This window comes from Thermobia domestica, chromosome 17, assembly GCF_964235325.1.
Source record: "Thermobia domestica chromosome 17, izTheDome1.hap1.1, whole genome shotgun sequence".
NCBI lineage: Eukaryota > Metazoa > Arthropoda > Insecta > Zygentoma > Lepismatidae > Thermobia > Thermobia domestica.
The window spans coordinates 127,968,783-127,987,048 of NC_137470.1; the positions used below are offsets into that span (position 1 = coordinate 127,968,783).

Here is an 18,266-nt window from a genome sequence, read left to right on the forward strand (position 1 = left end):
CTTGATTGCGTCTTTGTTTCAAGTTACAAGTGTTCAATTAGGAGCGGCAAATGAAATGTCTTTGTTTATAAAGGAAGGGATGTTACCAACAGTGTCATTTAATGTTGTGGCTTTATATTAAAAACAAATGACATATATCGAGAAGTATTTTGTTTTATACTTTCAGAATTTACTAGTGCCTTGGTTTTTACGGGTTAATTGAATGAATGAATCATTTATTTTTCAAATATTAGTAGCTTACTAGCGACATTGCTCACTTATCATGTGGTTGTTCTTGTGAGAACATAAATTCAACAGCCACACACAGTAAGTTGACACTCCCTTTCAACAGACACAAGTGAAATTCTAGAACAGACCTGCTACATACTAGTTGTGAATAGTGTTACATAAAGGTAAGCTTATTTGTCAAGATTGTCATTTATTTGCAGATTACGCATAACTATTGTACATAAAATGCAAAGTAATAGAAGCCCAAAAGTTTTCTCTATGGTGTTACAGCTGAACTGTGGTAGTAGCACAAAGAATCAGCTGGTGCGTTTTCAGCTCATGTGGCTTTTATTTCTGGTCTTGTTGACCGGAATGCAATGTTTCCTAATTGAAATACAGCCCACTAAAATAACTTCATATTCTTTAGATATGACTTTATGCTGGTTAAAATTGAAACTAAACATAAACTTGTGTAAAAGCTATTTCTTAGTCAACTGCAAAATTGATTAGGTAAGGATTATTTATTCTAGGTAAGCTGTTAATAATATACAATACAGCTTTGTGTTAGTTTACAAACTTCAGCTATTTCGGTGTATTGGATATCAAGTTAATGCGGACAGGCTATAGCTTTCGAACTACCACTTGATTAGAACATTTAACCACCTGAATACGTTTTATATGCAGTAGATTCAGAATTGCATTAATATTCCAACAATTTGCTGAAAATTGCCATTGAAATAAATTGGAAATTACACTAGAACACACTAAACTAAACGATAAATAAATATGATAAACGATAGATAAATATAGCACTAAATAATTTATGCGCTAATCAGTAATGCAGAGTGCTATCTTTGAATTTTTAGTATTGAAAAAAGAATGTTTATCGTGGGTATATTGGACGGGAGGAACTGCTCAAAATGGGGTCCGAAGCAATGCTCATTGTTATATTGCAAGTAGTTAACTCGTTTACAAATTCATATTTTACTACTGTCAAATGGGGTGAATAGAAACACATTTTTGGCTATAGAGAATATAAGTCTGGTAATGTTAAAGATTTCGCGTATCAGATTATTCCAAAAGAAAGGTCTTGATATGCTAATGAATTTCAGTAAACGTCATATTAATTTCTCAACTCCACTTTTCTTCACCTTGATTTTTCTTAATGTTTCTATTCACCCCTACCCATGGGGTGAATAGAAACAATTACTTTATTTTCATTGTTGTTTCTTTTATACTATTGGAAAGGTAAAAAAGAAACAGCGTATTTGTTGAAACGAACTATTTATTTGATACCTGCAAGATATTAGTTCAATAAGACCAGTATTACATAAGTTACAAACTTATAAAACAATACAATGCACAATATAGGTATAAACGACCATATAGTTTTGATGATATTTGAATAAGATTTAAACCACTGAAATCATCAGGGAAACTTATCATGAGTTGAGTTGATTTTGAGGTTTACGTCCCGTTCAGCAGCGAGGCTATATGAGACGTAGACCTACTGATTAACGTAGAATCAGAACTACATGAGCTCCCGCCGAGAATCGAACCCGGGTCTCCCACGCCAAAGGCGCGTATGCTAACCGCTTAGCCACGAAGGGGCCCGAAAGTTATCATATACTTAAAGCGTGCTGACGAACTCCTAATAAAACCCAACAGTTTCGTTCTGAAAATTTCATTGTTTATGTGCTCTTTTATAAAACACTCCCACATATGCATCATGTTCCCATTTTCGCACTTGGGTGCTGAATAGTCTCATCGAGTTTTAGCTTCTCATTTTACCACAGCAAAATCACCAGCTTTAGAAAACCATCATCTAGTTCGTGATCGTCTGGAATGTTGTCTTCTGGAGTGTTGTCTTTCTCCTCTTCCGACAATACAAAGGTAGGTTGAGTTTCGTTGTGATTTGATGAAAATGTATCATTTTCAGAAAACAAACCAAAACTCTTACCAGAAACATCTATTCGTACTCTCTTCTTCCCTTATTTATTTTTTTCATCTTCTCTCATGCTCCTGAGAAGATCCATAAGGGAACGGTTTACAGTCTGAGATGACTTTTGCTGTTCTGTTTCTTCTCGTTCATTGTCTTTTTTTGGCAACATCCTCAGTATTTGGTCTCGACAAAGGGGAAAAATTCCACACTTTTCAAATCCAGCCCTGATATTTTCCTCCTTCAGTTTCACACTTTTTTTTTCAGAAGACTTGGAAATTTGTTCTTAGAGATGGTTGATACATTCCTATCAGGTCCTTTTTTCTGCTCCTCAAGAATTTTCCACTCCTTGAGGAATTTCAAGAATTTCCCAAGAAGTGTTTCTATTCACCCCACTAATTAAAAATCATAACAATAACCCAGTAAAGTTAAATTTTGATTGAAAATAATTTACAAAAGGAAAACTTTTACTATGAACGTCAGTAAATGAAACAACAAACTACAAAATAGGTATATGTTCAAATGCAACAAATATGAAAATGTCATACTTACCAAGAAAGTTTAAGGAGCGCTAAAATACCGTGTAAGATTTCAGTAACACATTAATGCTACTGCCGTCTACCTCAGTGTTCCCAACTCAGTAAAACATTTTGTCTCTGCCCTGGACACTTTAGCCGTATAAGACTATGTTAAGAAATTTCAGTTTTTTTGATTAATTTATCGTCCAGATAAATCCAAAACTAATCTGGGAGTTTTGTTTCTATTCACCCCCATGTTTCTATTCACCCCATTTGACGGTAACATATTTACTAACATTGCCGTATATTAAGTCAAACGAAAAATCTGAGGGGAACGGTGGCTCAGTGGTTGGGCGCTTACCTCTAATGCGTGGTGTTCCTGGTTCGATTTCCGGCCAAGCAACATCATGGCCGGTGGTTTTCTCGGGGTACTCCGGTTTCTTCCACTCTCTCATTCCACCAATTTGTCCAACATCATTCACTGGCTTTAATCATCTTCTCCCTTAGTGTAAACGACATAAAACGTGGGATGTTAAACTGGAATATTTAAATTTTTCAAATGAAAAATCCGTAAGTAATACTATTATCTTGGGATTTAGTCTTGGAACTTTTCCGAAAACATCTTTTATAAATTTGTTCATATTTCATGACAAATGTTTGTAACAACGAAACATGCTTGGTATAATTTAACAAATGAGAGTAAAAAAAATAGTTTGGTGGTCCGTACCTTTCATGTTGAATAACCAGTAAGCGCTGCGCTGACTAACGTAAGAAAAGAATAGCATACATACTACGTGGACTTTCACCTCCTTACAATCGTTCATATCAATACTGAACAGTACCTGTTAACATTGTATTCTTGACTATTAATTACTTGCTTAATTACTTATGTTATACTAATTACTAATGCATCAAAATTCAATGCTATTATATTAGAATAATCATGTCCTTGTGTTACCTACGTTTTACATGTTGATCTTTTGTTCACGATTTTCTTCTTGGTAGGTCCGCATAGCTTACTCGTTAACTCTCTTAACTTTGGTGGATCGGTCCCGGGATCGATTCTAGATGGCGAGACTCGGTCGAAAAATATAACAACTTTTTCAGACCAGCCATCTTGAGTGAGGTTTTTCCTGGGATTTCCTCATTCACACCAGGCAAATGACGGGATAGTTCTTAAGTTAATATTCCCAGACATCTTCTTTTCTTCCCCATTAATTTCTTATTCTCCAATTTTCCGGGCAGTATGATGGCCGAGAGATATCCGTCAAATGTGTGACGGGCTAACATGGTCACAGATGCTGAATGCCCAGAAATCTAATTCCTAATCCTAATCCTAGTTTCTCTTCTTCATGTTTATTTAAGGTCAAATGTCAGTTATCTTTCAAAATCGAACCTGTGTTCGTACGAACTTTCTTGATTAGAATCACCGGTGCTACAATTTCAAAAAGTAATGCGACTTCTTCCCGGGACACCATGCATAGTGCCATCTGTTGAATAAATAATTTACTAGTTTCAGCTGTCTAGCTGTGACAGTTCGTTGGAGGCACTTATTTGAATCAGACGGTGCACGTTGAGCTCACATGCTGCCCGACAGTGATCCATTCCAAGGCTGAAGTGCTAAATCTGGGCTGTAGGGTGGGTATTGAATATACCGGAAGCCGGAATACAACTTTGGCAAAAAAAAAGTCCCGTATGCGAGCTCAACTCACAGTGACTGATTCGAGTGTCTGCTTCCAATGAACTGACAGCTAGAAAGTTGAAACTGTCACATTATTTCTTCCATTGATGACACTACACGCCGTGAACGGCTTATTAGTAGTGTCGCAATATTTCAGCATTAACCTACAGTGACTGACTCAAATGACTGCCTCCAACAAACTGACGGATAGATAGTTGAAAGTAAAACATTATTTCTTCCATAGATGGCATACGCACCTTGATAGGGTTATTAGCAGTTGCCACATTTCAGAGTCAGACACTTTCTGAAAATACCCTCGTATATCGCCAATGTGATAGATTAAATTATGTTTTATTGGACTTTGCTCAACTTAATGATTTGTTGTTGACATTTTTAGTGTTTGAAAGCGATACTCAAAACACAGAAGATGTCGGATCCCATTAAAAAGCAGAAGAGACCATTCATGTTGGCATCCGGAGACGAAGCAGAACAACTAAAGAATTTGCCGGAACGCATAGGTAACGTATTTACTATTGTTAATTTTAAATTATTACTTTGAGGTTGTAAACAATATTGAATGAAAATATGTTATTCAATACTGAAACAATAGTGATTACAGAGAATGAAACGGTGTCAAATGCGGAGTTAGAAGGAAAAAGTAGAAGAGATTACTAGTTTTGCACCCCTTGATAATATTAAGAAGAATATATAAGTTACTATATCAAAACTTGAGAAAAACATTTTAAAAATAATATTATCATACTTCAAAAAAATGCTATAAACCAGAAAATAATAAAGCCCTTGAAGGTCAAGAATAATTTAATATTATCATCTTTAAACCTCATTATCAGACACCATCTTTACGAAGATACGTAAGTGTCAGTTGGGGAGAATTGGCAATACTGTGAAATTTAGAGATTTGTCGGTGGTAGTTCACTACCAGAAACTCCACCTTTACCGAATTGGTCTTAATGTAGTAGCCACATGAAGAGTTTTCTGAGAGAAATAGCAGTTTTCTAGCCCTTTGGGGTACTTATGGTACAATTTGTACCATACAGGTTTTTTCATGGTACATTGCGTTATAACTCTCCTATTTGAGCTTTTTCGTCCTTTTTTTTTTTCAAGTTCAGAGGCATTGTAGAAGACCTTACGTATGGTTTCACACCTTCCTGCGTCGAGACATAGGAGGTGATGACGTCATAATTTTAAATATATATTTTCTTTTTATGTTTTCTTTTTCGCCTATGTTCATTATTTTTTGGCGGGCTTATTTTTGCACGTAGAAGATTAAAATTTTGCACAAACATTTAGTCTACCAAGTAGTATTTACCAGATTTTTTTTAGATCTCTGCGTTAAAACAGGGGGGATCCAGAGGGGTAAAAAGTTGAAAAAAGGGATATTTTTACCAAAAAGTCCCTTTCTTCGGGATTTTCCCGCCTTAGATACATGATGGAGACATGTGAATGGTGCCGCCTGAAAGGCAGTTTTATTCTGAAGAGAATGATGGGCAAAATATGACACTAGGGTAATTAGGGAAGTGTGGGGGAATTTTTATCAAGTACTATTTATCAGATTTTTTTGAGATCTCTACGTTCACATAGGGCCGTTCCAGAGGGGTCCAAAGTGTGAAAAAAAAATTCCCTCGAAATTTTCCCTTTGACATAACTTTTCCCTCTCCTGGTATATGGTATGAGCATGCAAGTGGTACCATTTGAAAGCCACCTCCATTCTGAAGAGAATGAGGTATGAACCATGATCTTAGGATAAATAGTGACGATGCAGTAGCTGCTTGATTGAAAATCTAAAAAAATACCCCAAAAACCTCGGATCCCGAAAGGGCTAGTAGCCAATTTTGGCTTGAAAACATAGTGATTGGGGCAACTTAAACATTACCCGCGGGTGATATCAGAGCACTTTTAACGGTTGGGATACTCTGTGGTAGATACAACAGGAAACCGTCACTGCTTTCCTAGTTTTTTGACAACAGAAAAAAGAACATATGTACCATGTTTTTTTCTCAGTATTATAGGACTATTACTCTCATATATCATGCAGCAAAAATTTTCTTCTAATACCGAACAGAAGTTTGAATGAAAAAGTTGAGGCGGCGCAGTTTGAGTTCAAGATAGGTAAGGCTGCATGAAATGAAATTGGATTATTAAGGGTAAATATTGACAGGTTTATAGAAAGAGGAAAAAAGGTGTATGTTGCACTTATTGACAAGAAAATAAAACTTTTGACTACGTGACCTAGAAATTGTTGTTGGGAGCTCTAAAGAAGGTTGGGTTGGAATACAAAAATCAAAAATTCATAAGAAACTTATATATGAACAAGTAAGTGTTAGAATAGGGAAGGAAACGACACAGGAGAGTGCAATTGGGAGGGGAGTTCGACAGGAATGCTGTCTTTCTCCAATATTATTTAATATCGAATTGGAAGAAATAGTGAAAAAGATCCTACATAATAAAGACGACATTTCGGTAAGAGGTAGAATGATTAGCTACATACGGCTTACAGAAGATATGGCGCTTGTTGAGAAATATGGAGAGGAAATCAGTAAGCTGTTAGAAAAATTGACGTAGGGTTGTGAAGGACATTGAATGAACATAATTGTTAGAGTAACAAAAAAAAATGATGATTAGAACGATGCGGATGGTGTTAAATATAGAAGCAGAAAGTGAAAAAGTAGAACATGTGACAAGTGTTTGGACACCTGGGTAGTAGAATTAGTAGCCTAATGATATTAAGTGCGAATATGAAGCAAAATCAAGGACAAGAATGGTGAAAAATGCCCCTAGGAGGAATAAACGTCTGTTTTGTGGGTATTCGAATAAAGAGTTGAAAAAAAAACTGATAAAATGTTTCAGTGGAGTATTGAACTGTATAGGGCAGACATATGGTCATTAACCTATAACCTATAGGATATGTTGATTTCAAAATACCCTGTTTCTTGTCTTAACTGCGAATATTTCGGTTAGGAAATGTTACTACAATAACTTTTGTAACACGTTTTGTTTCATGTGTCTTCGATAAATAGAAGTGAAGAACTGGACTTCTTTGTAAACCTTACGAAAACGCTTTAAATGTAGTTTAAAGGTTAAAGGTAAATTGCCTCCGTAGTTTAAAGCTTAAAGAACTTACCTCCGTAGTTTAAGGAAAAGTGATGAGAAATGACTGGAAGTTTTCGAAATGTGAGTGTAGAGAAGAATGGAAAAGAATTAGCTAGGTCGAGACGAATTGAGTGAGTGTAAGAAATGATGCGGAGAAAATAATAATTTATTACTGAAAAGAGGAAGAAAGAAGGGTTTGGACATTTGCTTAGAAGGAACTGTGTCGTGAAAGAACGTGCTAAGGTATTTGGTTGCATAAGAAAGAGGGAGGGAGAGAATGAGGCTACAATTGATGGTCGGTATCAAAACAGAAAAAAATGTACTTGAAGACCAGGAAGTTAGCTGCATATCGCGGAGCACGGAAACTCCTCAGTTGCGGCAAGTGACCAGCCAATAATCGTCAATCGTCTTGATCTAGCGGATCAGCAGCTGAAAAACAAAAGCCTTGATCGAAAAACATTATAAAAACATGTTTCCTTTCAGTTTGACCATCATTAGTATTTTTTTATGTGATTAAAACACACCGAGCTGCGAAAAAGTGCTGAGATAATAATATTAAAACGATTTATTTTACTTTGCAATTGCAAATCAGTCTTTTTTTTCTCACATCCAGGGTCCAATGTCATAACCTACCATAAAACATGTCAAACATGTCTGTGATAAAATAGTAATACTTAGGTTAGGTTAGGTTAGATTGTATTATGAAGTTTCGTGTTATATTCAGACTATAGTTAGGATAGATAAGTTCAGGTAAAATGAAAATAGTCTAAACTAATTTAAAAAATATAAAATACTGAATATAAAATTTACATGTTTTTCATTGTCATTAAGCGTGTTTGATTTAATTTTGATCTTCAGGTCTTCACAGGTACTGCAGACACCGACCTGAAGTCTGCCAAATCAACAACCAAAGGTTTTCTTAAAATATTCGAATTAAATTTCATACTTAATTGCATTCTTCAAGTCAGGAAATTTTTCTATGAAAAGTTCATGCATTTTTGCCACATTAGTCTGAGTATCGAGATATATAACTGATGTAGACGTATAAATATGCAACATATTTATGAAATTAATCAATATGTTCATGTATTTTAACTAGATGTGAGTCTGGAATAGCATTAGAACGGTGTTCGTGTTTGCCTCTCATGTCAATAGGGAATTTCCAAGAAGCCAAAATCTTTGTCAACCTAATAACAACTTTATGTGACACCGCATGAAGGCTTATGTACGCATTACGACAAACTTCAACTCTACTCGTCCCTTTCATGGCGAATAACTTGAAGGAGGACTCGCATTGCTTTGGGTTTTGATTTGATAGTCTGAGCCTTGCAACCTCATGCCTCTCAATTAGGCTCACTAATAATGTGTCCTGCTCGTTCTTAGGTCTGCCACTATATAGGGTTTTAATAATGTTCTCCTTTTCCTCAATAGAGAAACTATCCATGCATTTTCTCACAGCTTGGGCCGGTTGTTTTGGCTGGAACAAGAACGCCTGCTGAAGTTTCAAACTCCTCACCTCGACGCCTTGCTAACTTTTCCATCTTCCGTACACGTTTTTCTTTGTTAAGTCTACTCTTTTTACGGCTTGGTTCACCACTGTCACTGTCTGTTTCTGATATTGTTACTAGCTTAAAGCAAAGAAACACTAATTAACTTCACTACACTACTTACCGCAATGATCTTCACTTTCCACTTTAAACATAGCCAACATGACTTTAAACAACAGCTCACCTGTTGAGTCATGACACATAACTGAGCAGTAGCGCTGTGGCGGGTTCCGCCGGCACTAGCGCGGCTGTGAGTTGAAGAAGGGACATATTCCTGGAATATGTTCCTTCTTCAACTCAATCGCATCTACATATTTTTGGCAAACTTATTTGCAATAGTGAAATATGTTTCTTTTTCTGCTCTATGGATGTAGATACGTCCAAAGAAAAAAAATTGCTATCTCAGGTTAATTTGTAATATTTTTGGAATATGTATCTTTTTCAACTCACCAGTTTAATTGTATGTATAAGTCTATGGGAGCATACGCTGTTTCAAACGATTCTCAGTTTAAGTCATGTGGAAGATTTGCTGCATTATCTTTCATTTAATCCTCCTATCATTTGAGCATTTAATTCATATATATATCTTTCTTTTCGTTTAGATGAGAAGAAGAAAATGGCCCTGATAAGAATTTTTGGCCGAGTTGCAATTGTGGAATCAAAGAACAGAAATATTCAAAAGAAGAACAGCGCGGAAATGGAAAGGAGTGATTCGGTTATTCAGAAGGTTAATTTATGTTTTTTTACTCTAATATTTAACATCTAATTTTATCTATATAAAAATATAACTTGAATAAAATAACTATTGTTGTAATCTTAAAATTATAGTATAACATATTACCAAGTCGTTAGTGTAAATTCTCACGTTAATTGAATTGTCACTCAACGTAATGCCTTTATCGAACAACCCCTCATACATTCTAAAGGCAAATAGATGAGTTTATTTAAGTTATTAGTATGATTATGATTTTCAGATGTGCACATGTTTTCCTTTAGCTGCAAAATCGAGCTTTCAGAAAGTATTCAATGGGTCAAGCGTTGCTTTCAGTTGTAAATAGAGATTTTTATTTTCAGCAACTTTTCAGTCTTTTTTGGTTCCTTCTCCCTTTTCTTCTTCCTTTACTACAATCTATCTATTAAAATGCTATAATAGCAACAAAAGCTCAGATCAGCTTGAAAGTTAGGTTTTGTGTAGAGTACCGGACAAAAGTCTCTGACTCGATGACAGTTATAGAAAAGAAGATGGTTAGACCTTTGGAAGGGGGGCGAGATGGAATATGAGATACGACGACGTCTTTTGGCCTTTACGGCCAACTGCAACTGTCGCAGTGAGGGGGTAGATTGTGGGTAAAGAGTTGTGCTACAACCTTGGCGTCCTGTAAGTTCGTCGGTGTGTATGGGCTGTGCCAATAGCTGCAATAGTGGGGTTGACGTGGCGGGAGAGGTTGGCCTAAATCGAATATGGTGTTGATGTAACACTTCCCGGATAGGATATATGTTTAAGTCCTCTAAAAGTTGACGATTACGCTTATATCGGTCATGGCCTGTTATGATACGAGCTGCCCTGGTTTGCATACTCTCGACCGTGCGCAAGTGACCGAGTGCCGCATGTTGCCATACTGGACATGCGTATGTGATTGTGGACAAAATTATCATTTTAAAGACGTGAAGTCTTGTTTCATGACTTACGTCACTGCAACGCAGAATAGTATAGAGGGCAGACAATTTTCGAAGGGCTCGGTGTTGAATGTCCCTGAAGATCAAAAGTAAGGCCTCGATCTAAAATAACTCCCAAATATTTTGCATGCAGACGTTGTGAAAGTTCAACGCTGTCATAGTATAAGCGATGGATGGCTCTGCTGCGTCTTTTGCTATAACAGACTGCAACGCTCTTATCCGCGTTGATTTTTAGGTGCCAGATGGTAGCCCAACGTTGAAAGACATTGAGTTGGCGCTGCATGTAGTGGTAGGAAAGACGAAGATTGCTGCTGTTCGTGAAGAAAGCAATGTCATCGGCGAATGTTGCAAGAAAAAAGTGTGGCACAATGGGTAAGTCTGCGGTGTATAAAGTGTAAAGCAGAGGTGAAAGGACCGCTCCTTGAACTTCACCAGCTTGAATTGGTTTAGGAGCAGATTTGACGTGTCCAACAGATATATGGAAAAAGCGATGAAAGAGCTATCAAGTGAGGTGTTTGAGATAAGGTAAAGAGAAGCCTTGTAAACGAAGTTTATAAATGAGGCCTGGTAACCATACTTTCTCAAACGCCTTCGAGATATCAAGCTATACACCCACAACATATTGTCGTAGATCAAAAGAGGTAGTCAGGTGGTCGACTTGGCTTGTTGTGCTGTGGTTAGCACGAAAAGCAAATTGATGGTGGGGGAGTATATCATGAGTGGTGACGTGTTCGTGAAGTCGGGTGAGAAGCACTCGTTCGAAGAGCTTGCTCACATGAGATAACAGGCTAATTAGTCTATAGTTTTCTAGGAGAGTCGGACTTTTACCTGGTTTAGGGAGAAGAATTACTTTCGCTTCTTTCCAAGCACGGGAGATGTAGGAAACCTGAAGAATGCCTGTAGGAAAAGCAGCAAAATAGAGGAGTAACTTCCGTGTCCCATGCTTCTGTAGTTCCTTGCGGATCTGATCAACTCCTGGCGCTTTGTTGTTGGGCAAGTGATGAATCTGGAGCTCAACTTCCCTTGGTGTTACGACCTCAGGCAGGGAAAATATTGGTTGAAAATGGAACATGCGCATAGTGGTTCGAACGTCCTGCCGAATCTGAGGAACGGCATGACTCGCATTAGGTGTAAACTGGCGCTCTAGATAAGTCTGCTTGCAGTAAATAAGTCTGCTTGCCCTTGGTCGTCATGTATGACTCCATGCGGACCTTGCAGTACTTGAGTGTGACAAGAAGTCTCCCGGTGCTGGAAAAGGCGGGAATACTGCCAAATTTTAGTGTCATTAAGTGTGACCCCACGAAAAATGTCTCCCAGTACTGCTGGGTTTGTCGTCGAGTGATGGTCTTAATTTTGCGGCTTAAAGTGCTCCATAGCGTTTTGTGGAGTGGATGCCTGGTGCGCTGCCAAATACTTCGAACCCAGCGTTTAAGATGGATATAAAGACCAAGTAATGGAGGGTCACAGTGTGGATCGGACTGCGAGTCAGGAATTATTAATGTGCTGAGGGAGGCAGCCGTACGTAGAGCAAGCGTAAGATGCGCGACCGCTTGATAAATTTCCGCAGGAGAATTTGGACGAGCAGCTATGTCAAACAAAGAATTTAATTTTTGCTTGTAGACATCCTAATTCGTAGTTCGGGAGATAGGAGCGGGTGCAGGACGGGAGATACGACGATGATAAATTTTGAAAAGGAGCAGATCATGATCTGAGTTCATAGCTGGGATCACGTAAGGACGTGCGGCTAATATAGTATATTTGCTTAGGACTATGTCCAGCACATCCAGTTCACCACCTGCTTTATGATGGTCAGTTGGATCAGGTGGTCCATAGGAGATAAACAGAGATGTTTGCAGATACCGGTGTAATATTCGTACGTTTTCGTTGGAACGGCTGGAGTGCCATTCCCCATGTTTTGCATTGAAGTCCCCTACCAATATGATTTTGGGGCCCAAAGTCAAGATGGCGTCGAAATCATTGGGATCTAAGTCATGTGCTAGAGAACGGTAGCCCGTGACCAATATGATAGGAATCCCGGGGAGTTAGACTTCTATAGCAAGGGCTTCTAATGTGTGTAAGGGGTGAGTAAAATGAGTTGTCTTGCCTTGAAACTTCGTTTTAGGACAATTAGTAATCCTCCTTTCCGTCGCTGAGCTCGGTCGAGGCGAAATAGTTGGTACTTGGGCAGTCTCCAGTGTGTAACCTGGGTAGTGAAGTGAGTTTCCTGTATAAGCATGATGTCACCTGATCTTTAGTTACAAAACGAATTAGAAGATGTTGTTGGTCGGTAAGACCATCTGCATTCCAGGTTACAATAGACATAGTGTGATGAATGAGTGATTATTTAGAAGCAGCCTTCAGCAATCATGTCAGCAAATGTCTCTATGACGACAGTAGCCTTGGGCACAATATCTGTGGCTTCCCGAAGTCTAGTAAATCCTTTCTTGAGATGAGAGATAATGCGGCCAAATTTGAAGGTTTTGATGTGAGGAGTGAATGAAGATCGACGTCGTTGGAGGATGGTGCAGAAGCGCTATCTGTTGTGCTGGACGTAGAGGGAGCATCCTGATTTAGTGGTGGAGGACGGTCTCTGCGGAGTGCCGTATAACCCAGTGAAGTTGTTACATTAGGTCCGGAGCTATGGCCAGAAGGAGTTGATTTCTTGAGAGCATCTGAGTACAGGTTGCTGGCGTGGATACACCTGGCTTGCCACAGGCTTTCGTAAAATGACTTTGCCCACACTTGACACACTTAGGTTGAGATTTGCAAGTGTCTTGTGAATGACCAAGACGTTGGCAGCGGTAGCGCTGCAGAACACTCGGCGGCCGATAAGGCTCAAATGTGACTTTATAATGAAGCAATGCTGTTATGTTGTAGATCTCCTGTATATTTGGAGTTTTCTCGAGAAAGATAAGAAAAAGGGGCATGAGAACCCTATCTCCACCAGTGGGGCCCCGACGAGACATTTGATGAATCGTGAGTGGCTTTAACCCTAAGGTGATTAGTTCAGACTGAAGGTCAGTGACGTCTGTATCGATGGGTAATTTGCGAACGACATCCTTTAGGGGTCGGTCACTTTGGCAATGCTAGTAGCATATTCAGTTTTCGTCTGTTCGCAGTATATTTTATAGCTGCGTAGTCGCCCCTAGACGATACCTGAATCATGATACGTTCTTTGTTATCCTGATCCTGAGGCGGTCCTCTGAGGGTCTTGGAAAGATTATTGGTAAAGTTGTAAGTGTTTTGGATGCCACAAATGTAAATAGGGGGTGGTTTAATCTACTTGGTGGGTTTGGGTCGTAGCTCTAGCAGAGAAGCCCGGTCAGCTATGAGGGTTGAGAGAGGCTAAAATCTGTTGCTGATTGGTAAAGCATTGAAGTCTAATGAAGGTTGTTGGCCCAGTGTGGACTCCAAGGACGAGCGACGTAGCTTTGGTGTAGTAACCAGGGTAAAGTCCTTGGCATTGTCGTCTTGCGGTGGAGCAAGGGATGGGACGTCAGTCGCTGACAGGTTAGTCAAAGATGGTCGTGCCTCGGCAGTAGCGCCAGAGGTGGTAGGCCGCCCACCGGGACAAGAAAGTCCTCACACCGGTATTGAGATCTTCTGACTTTCTTCGTTGGTATCAGTCTTCTTTTTCGAGATGACTGGGTTGGACGTAGCCTTCATGGGAGCTGAGAAGGGGTGACGTGTGCTTGTCCCCAGAAGGGGAGAGACACGTCGTACTCAGAATTGACTCTAAGTGAATGTAAGGTATTGAGTAGAGGGAATCCAAACAGTAATTCGACCTGGGATTAGTTTAGGCCTAATTCAAGGCGAACACCAGATATGTGTTAGTACGCGTTGTCGTGGTGAAAATATCAATTCGGCCTGGATGTAGCTCAACCCTATCACAAGGCAAGCACCAGGTATGCGTTAGTACGCGTTTTTATGATGTAAATAATAATTCGACCTGGGGTTGGCTCAAACCTAATACAAGGTAGGCTCCAGGTATAGGTTAGTACGCGGAATATCACTAATTATGTGAACTCACGACAGACCTCAAAGTGTTGAGTTTAAAATGATAATGATCAATGAAAAAGTAAATGCGGATGAAACCTCGTGCTCTACTCGTAAGTAGTTCGTACTATGTCGATCGTATTAATGAAAATATGAACCTCCGCTTCAAAAATATGTTAAGTTCGATCTGTCGATTCCTTCTGTTTCGATTATCAATAAAAGCGCTTTTCTTGCAAGGTTAGACCGTTCAAGGGGTACACCCTTTCTTCGGGAAGGGTATGAAGGAAAAACAATGGGATAGGTGATAAAAGTTGAGGGCTAAGTGATTTAAATTTTATTTTTTATTGCGGTTTGCATTTATTCCATTGGGGTTTGCATTTATTCATATAGTTGGGTTTTCATATTATGTATTCACGACATCCATTTCATATTATCTCACTAAGCGCATCATTTAGGTATCCATAAGCTGTGAGAAATGAAACTAGCAGTCCTTCCACGGGATAATGAGATGATAAGTGAATGCAGTGCAATTGGACAGGACAAACACAGGGAAGATATTAATGTAGACAAATACAGGGTTAGCTTATGTTCTGTGGCAACTCAAACGTGGCTGTCGAGCACAGATGAGCCTCGGGAACCACAATGATGAGTACTAGTGCAAAGATGGATAAATTGCCGTGATAAATGTTCAGGGGTGGTAGATGGCAAAATCTTGTTTAGTAGGATCGTTGTCATCAAGGATGTTGGAGTACAGTGTGAGAGGATGTTGAAGAGGGGTATCAAGATAATCAGATGGCATGTCTAGCAGGGTGTTTATATGGATGGGTTAAGAATAAGGGGATTACCTGATTCAATGCCTTTGGTTATGTATTTGGTGCGTGTTTGTTCTAGATGTTGAAGAATGGTAGGAAAAGTAATTCTCTCGTAGAGTAGTGCTGTAGGGGACGGAAGGCGAATGCGAAAAGTTAGTCAAAAAGCGTGGCGTTCAATGATTTCTAGGCGTTGATATAGTTTTGTGGGGACAGAAATCCACGCAATATGGCCATGAGTGAGTGCCGGTCGGAGAAACGATTTATACGTTGTAAGAACAGTTTGTGTATGGAGGCCCCATGAGGTACCTACTAAGCTTTTCAGTAATGCTAGTCGTTTAGTGGCTTGAATTTGGATCATCTGCAGATGGGGTTTCCAAGTCAGTTTACTATCAAAGATCACTCCGAGATATTTAACATTGGAAGTTGACAATAGGGGAGTGCCTTGAACTGCAAGATAGCAGATTAGGATTTCGACGGATTTTTGAAGGATGTTTTTGAATAATGAGTTTTTGGGTTTTTGAGGCACTGACGGATAGGTTTCATATGTTACACCAGTTGATAAAGGCATCTATGGTAGGTTATAGAGTGCGATTAATATGTTGAATAGGATTTCCAAGAGTCAAGAAAGCGGTATCGTCAGCATATTGGAATAAATTAATATTCGCCGTTAGGGGTGGCATATAGGTTACACAAAGTATGTACAGCAACGGGGAGAGAACAGAGCCTTGAGGTACTCCAGTGTGTAGGAATATGGGAAGAGATATGGTAGAATTTATGAAGATATATGCGAGTAACAAAAGCGTCTTTTAAAATTTTTGCTAGCCCGCAGGCTAGCTACCGTGTAGAGAGCTACACCCTCCTTAATGGAAGGGTTGCATAGGAAACATGGGATGTGGGATTACGGGTGTTGGGCTATGAGACTTAACTTTATTAAAGACAAACTTTAGATGTGAGGTCATTACGGACTTTGCGACCATAATCATCAGTGAAGCAAAGGATACATTAGACATATAGGAGAAAACATATTATACATACTTTATATATTACAGAATAATTTGATATTTCATCAGTATAGATGAGCATGAGGGATGAGATAAGTGCAGATGACGCCACAACACGTAGGGGATGTTAGCAGGACAAATGCGGGTTATCTTCTGCCTAGGGGCGACGCTAGGCCAATGAAGACGAGGGAAGCCCTGTTAGAAACAGAGGGGGATCACTGAGCTTGGTGCGATGGAAAAATATGAGGGAGATGGACATGCAATTGATGATCCTGCAATAATTCTAGGTCGGGATGGTTGGGTGGCAAGGTATAACAGTACAATGTAAACAACAAATTTAGAGGGAGATGGTAAAATCGAGGGCGAGCCGAGGAAATGGCAAGGTAGTGCATAGTGTCGAGGAGAAGTGGTTGCTGCTGCATATGGCGAACAGTGATGAACTTGAGGGGAAGTAGTTCGAGGTGGTAAAGGGATGTAGGAAATGTAATGAGAGAATAGAGATATCTAGTTGGACTGGGAAGCGAAATGCGATAAACAATGCAGAAAGCATGACGTTCAAATGTTGCCAGTTTGTAGTAGTACGCGGCGGGAGCTGTTATCCAAGCCGTGAATCCGTATGTAAGGAGAGGGTGGAGAAATGCTTTACAGGTGTTGAGAACTATGGTTGAGTTGGGGACCCAAGTAGCGCCAGTGAGATGTTTTATAAGATTCAAACGATTATACACTTTGGTTTTGAGGTAGTTGAGATGAGGAAGTCAGGTGAGATGGTGGTCAAAAACAATTCCAAGGTTAAGTAACAGTTTCAGACGGACGGATCAGTGAATCTTGAATTGTCAGAGAAAGAAGCAGAGGATTCCTGTGGGTCATGGCGTTTGCGTGGCGGCAGAAACAGTATGACCTGTGTTTTCGAAGCATTTATGGTGAGGTGCCATTTATAACACCAGTGCTAGAAACGGTTTATAGATTCTTGTAAGATGAGATTGATATGGCTGATGGTGCGATCAAGGGCAAGGAAGGCTGTATCATCTGCATACTGAAAAGCATGCACGGCGTCTGGAACAGAAGGAAAATCGGAAACAAACAGTAAATACCAGTAAATACAGCAAAGGGGTTAGAGCTGAACCTTGTGGGACACCAGGATTTAGGAAGATAGGATGCGATAGATGATTGTTGATATTAACACATGTGATACGGCATAACAAAAGCGCCTGAGCTCCAACCTATAACTTTCGATTTCAAACCTTTGATTTTCGGTTATTTGTGATTTCACGTTTAATAAAGACAAATAGCTTATAGTATTTTTACTTTAAATAAATTATTTAAATAGGTCCGTTTCTAATAAAGTTTATCTTTTTTAAGGTATTGTTCAAAACCTTTGTATTTTAATAAACTTTTCCAAACTCAATGCAAATGAATTGTGCTGCCATCTTTGGAGTTCTTTGAACTATACGTTTTTGGACGTTTATATGTTTGTGGTCAATCATTTCGACAATGAGATTTCGGAAACTACAGGCTCTAGAAAGGTGACGTTTTCATTGATCGATTAAAAATTTTGTGTAGATTGTCCAGTTCTAATTGAATATCTTTTTAAAAAGGAACATGACCGTTATTTCTTTATTACATTTTTACGGGTACACAGGAAGTATTGAAATTAGAAAAAAAAACTAAAGCATCATATCCTACGCAATATACATTCCAACACCACACAATTGTATGCGAGGGTTACATACCGCTCAGGCGTTTGTTTCATGGCCAAATGATAATGCAAAAGGAAGGA

At 39.0% G+C, this 18,266-nt stretch overlaps 1 protein-coding gene across 1 annotated transcript in view; it reads left to right on the top strand.

Annotated features, from left to right (window-relative positions):
• Positions 1-18,266, top strand: part of LOC145674695 (uncharacterized) — a 79,839-nt gene that overhangs the window by 33,710 nt on the left and 27,863 nt on the right. Inside the window, exons 3-4 of the mRNA XM_081744937.1 lie at positions 4,743-4,863; positions 9,606-9,730. Of these exons, the coding sequence (XP_081601063.1) occupies positions 4,743-4,863; positions 9,606-9,730 (246 nt within the window). The remainder of the gene's footprint in view (positions 1-4,742; positions 4,864-9,605; positions 9,731-18,266) is intronic.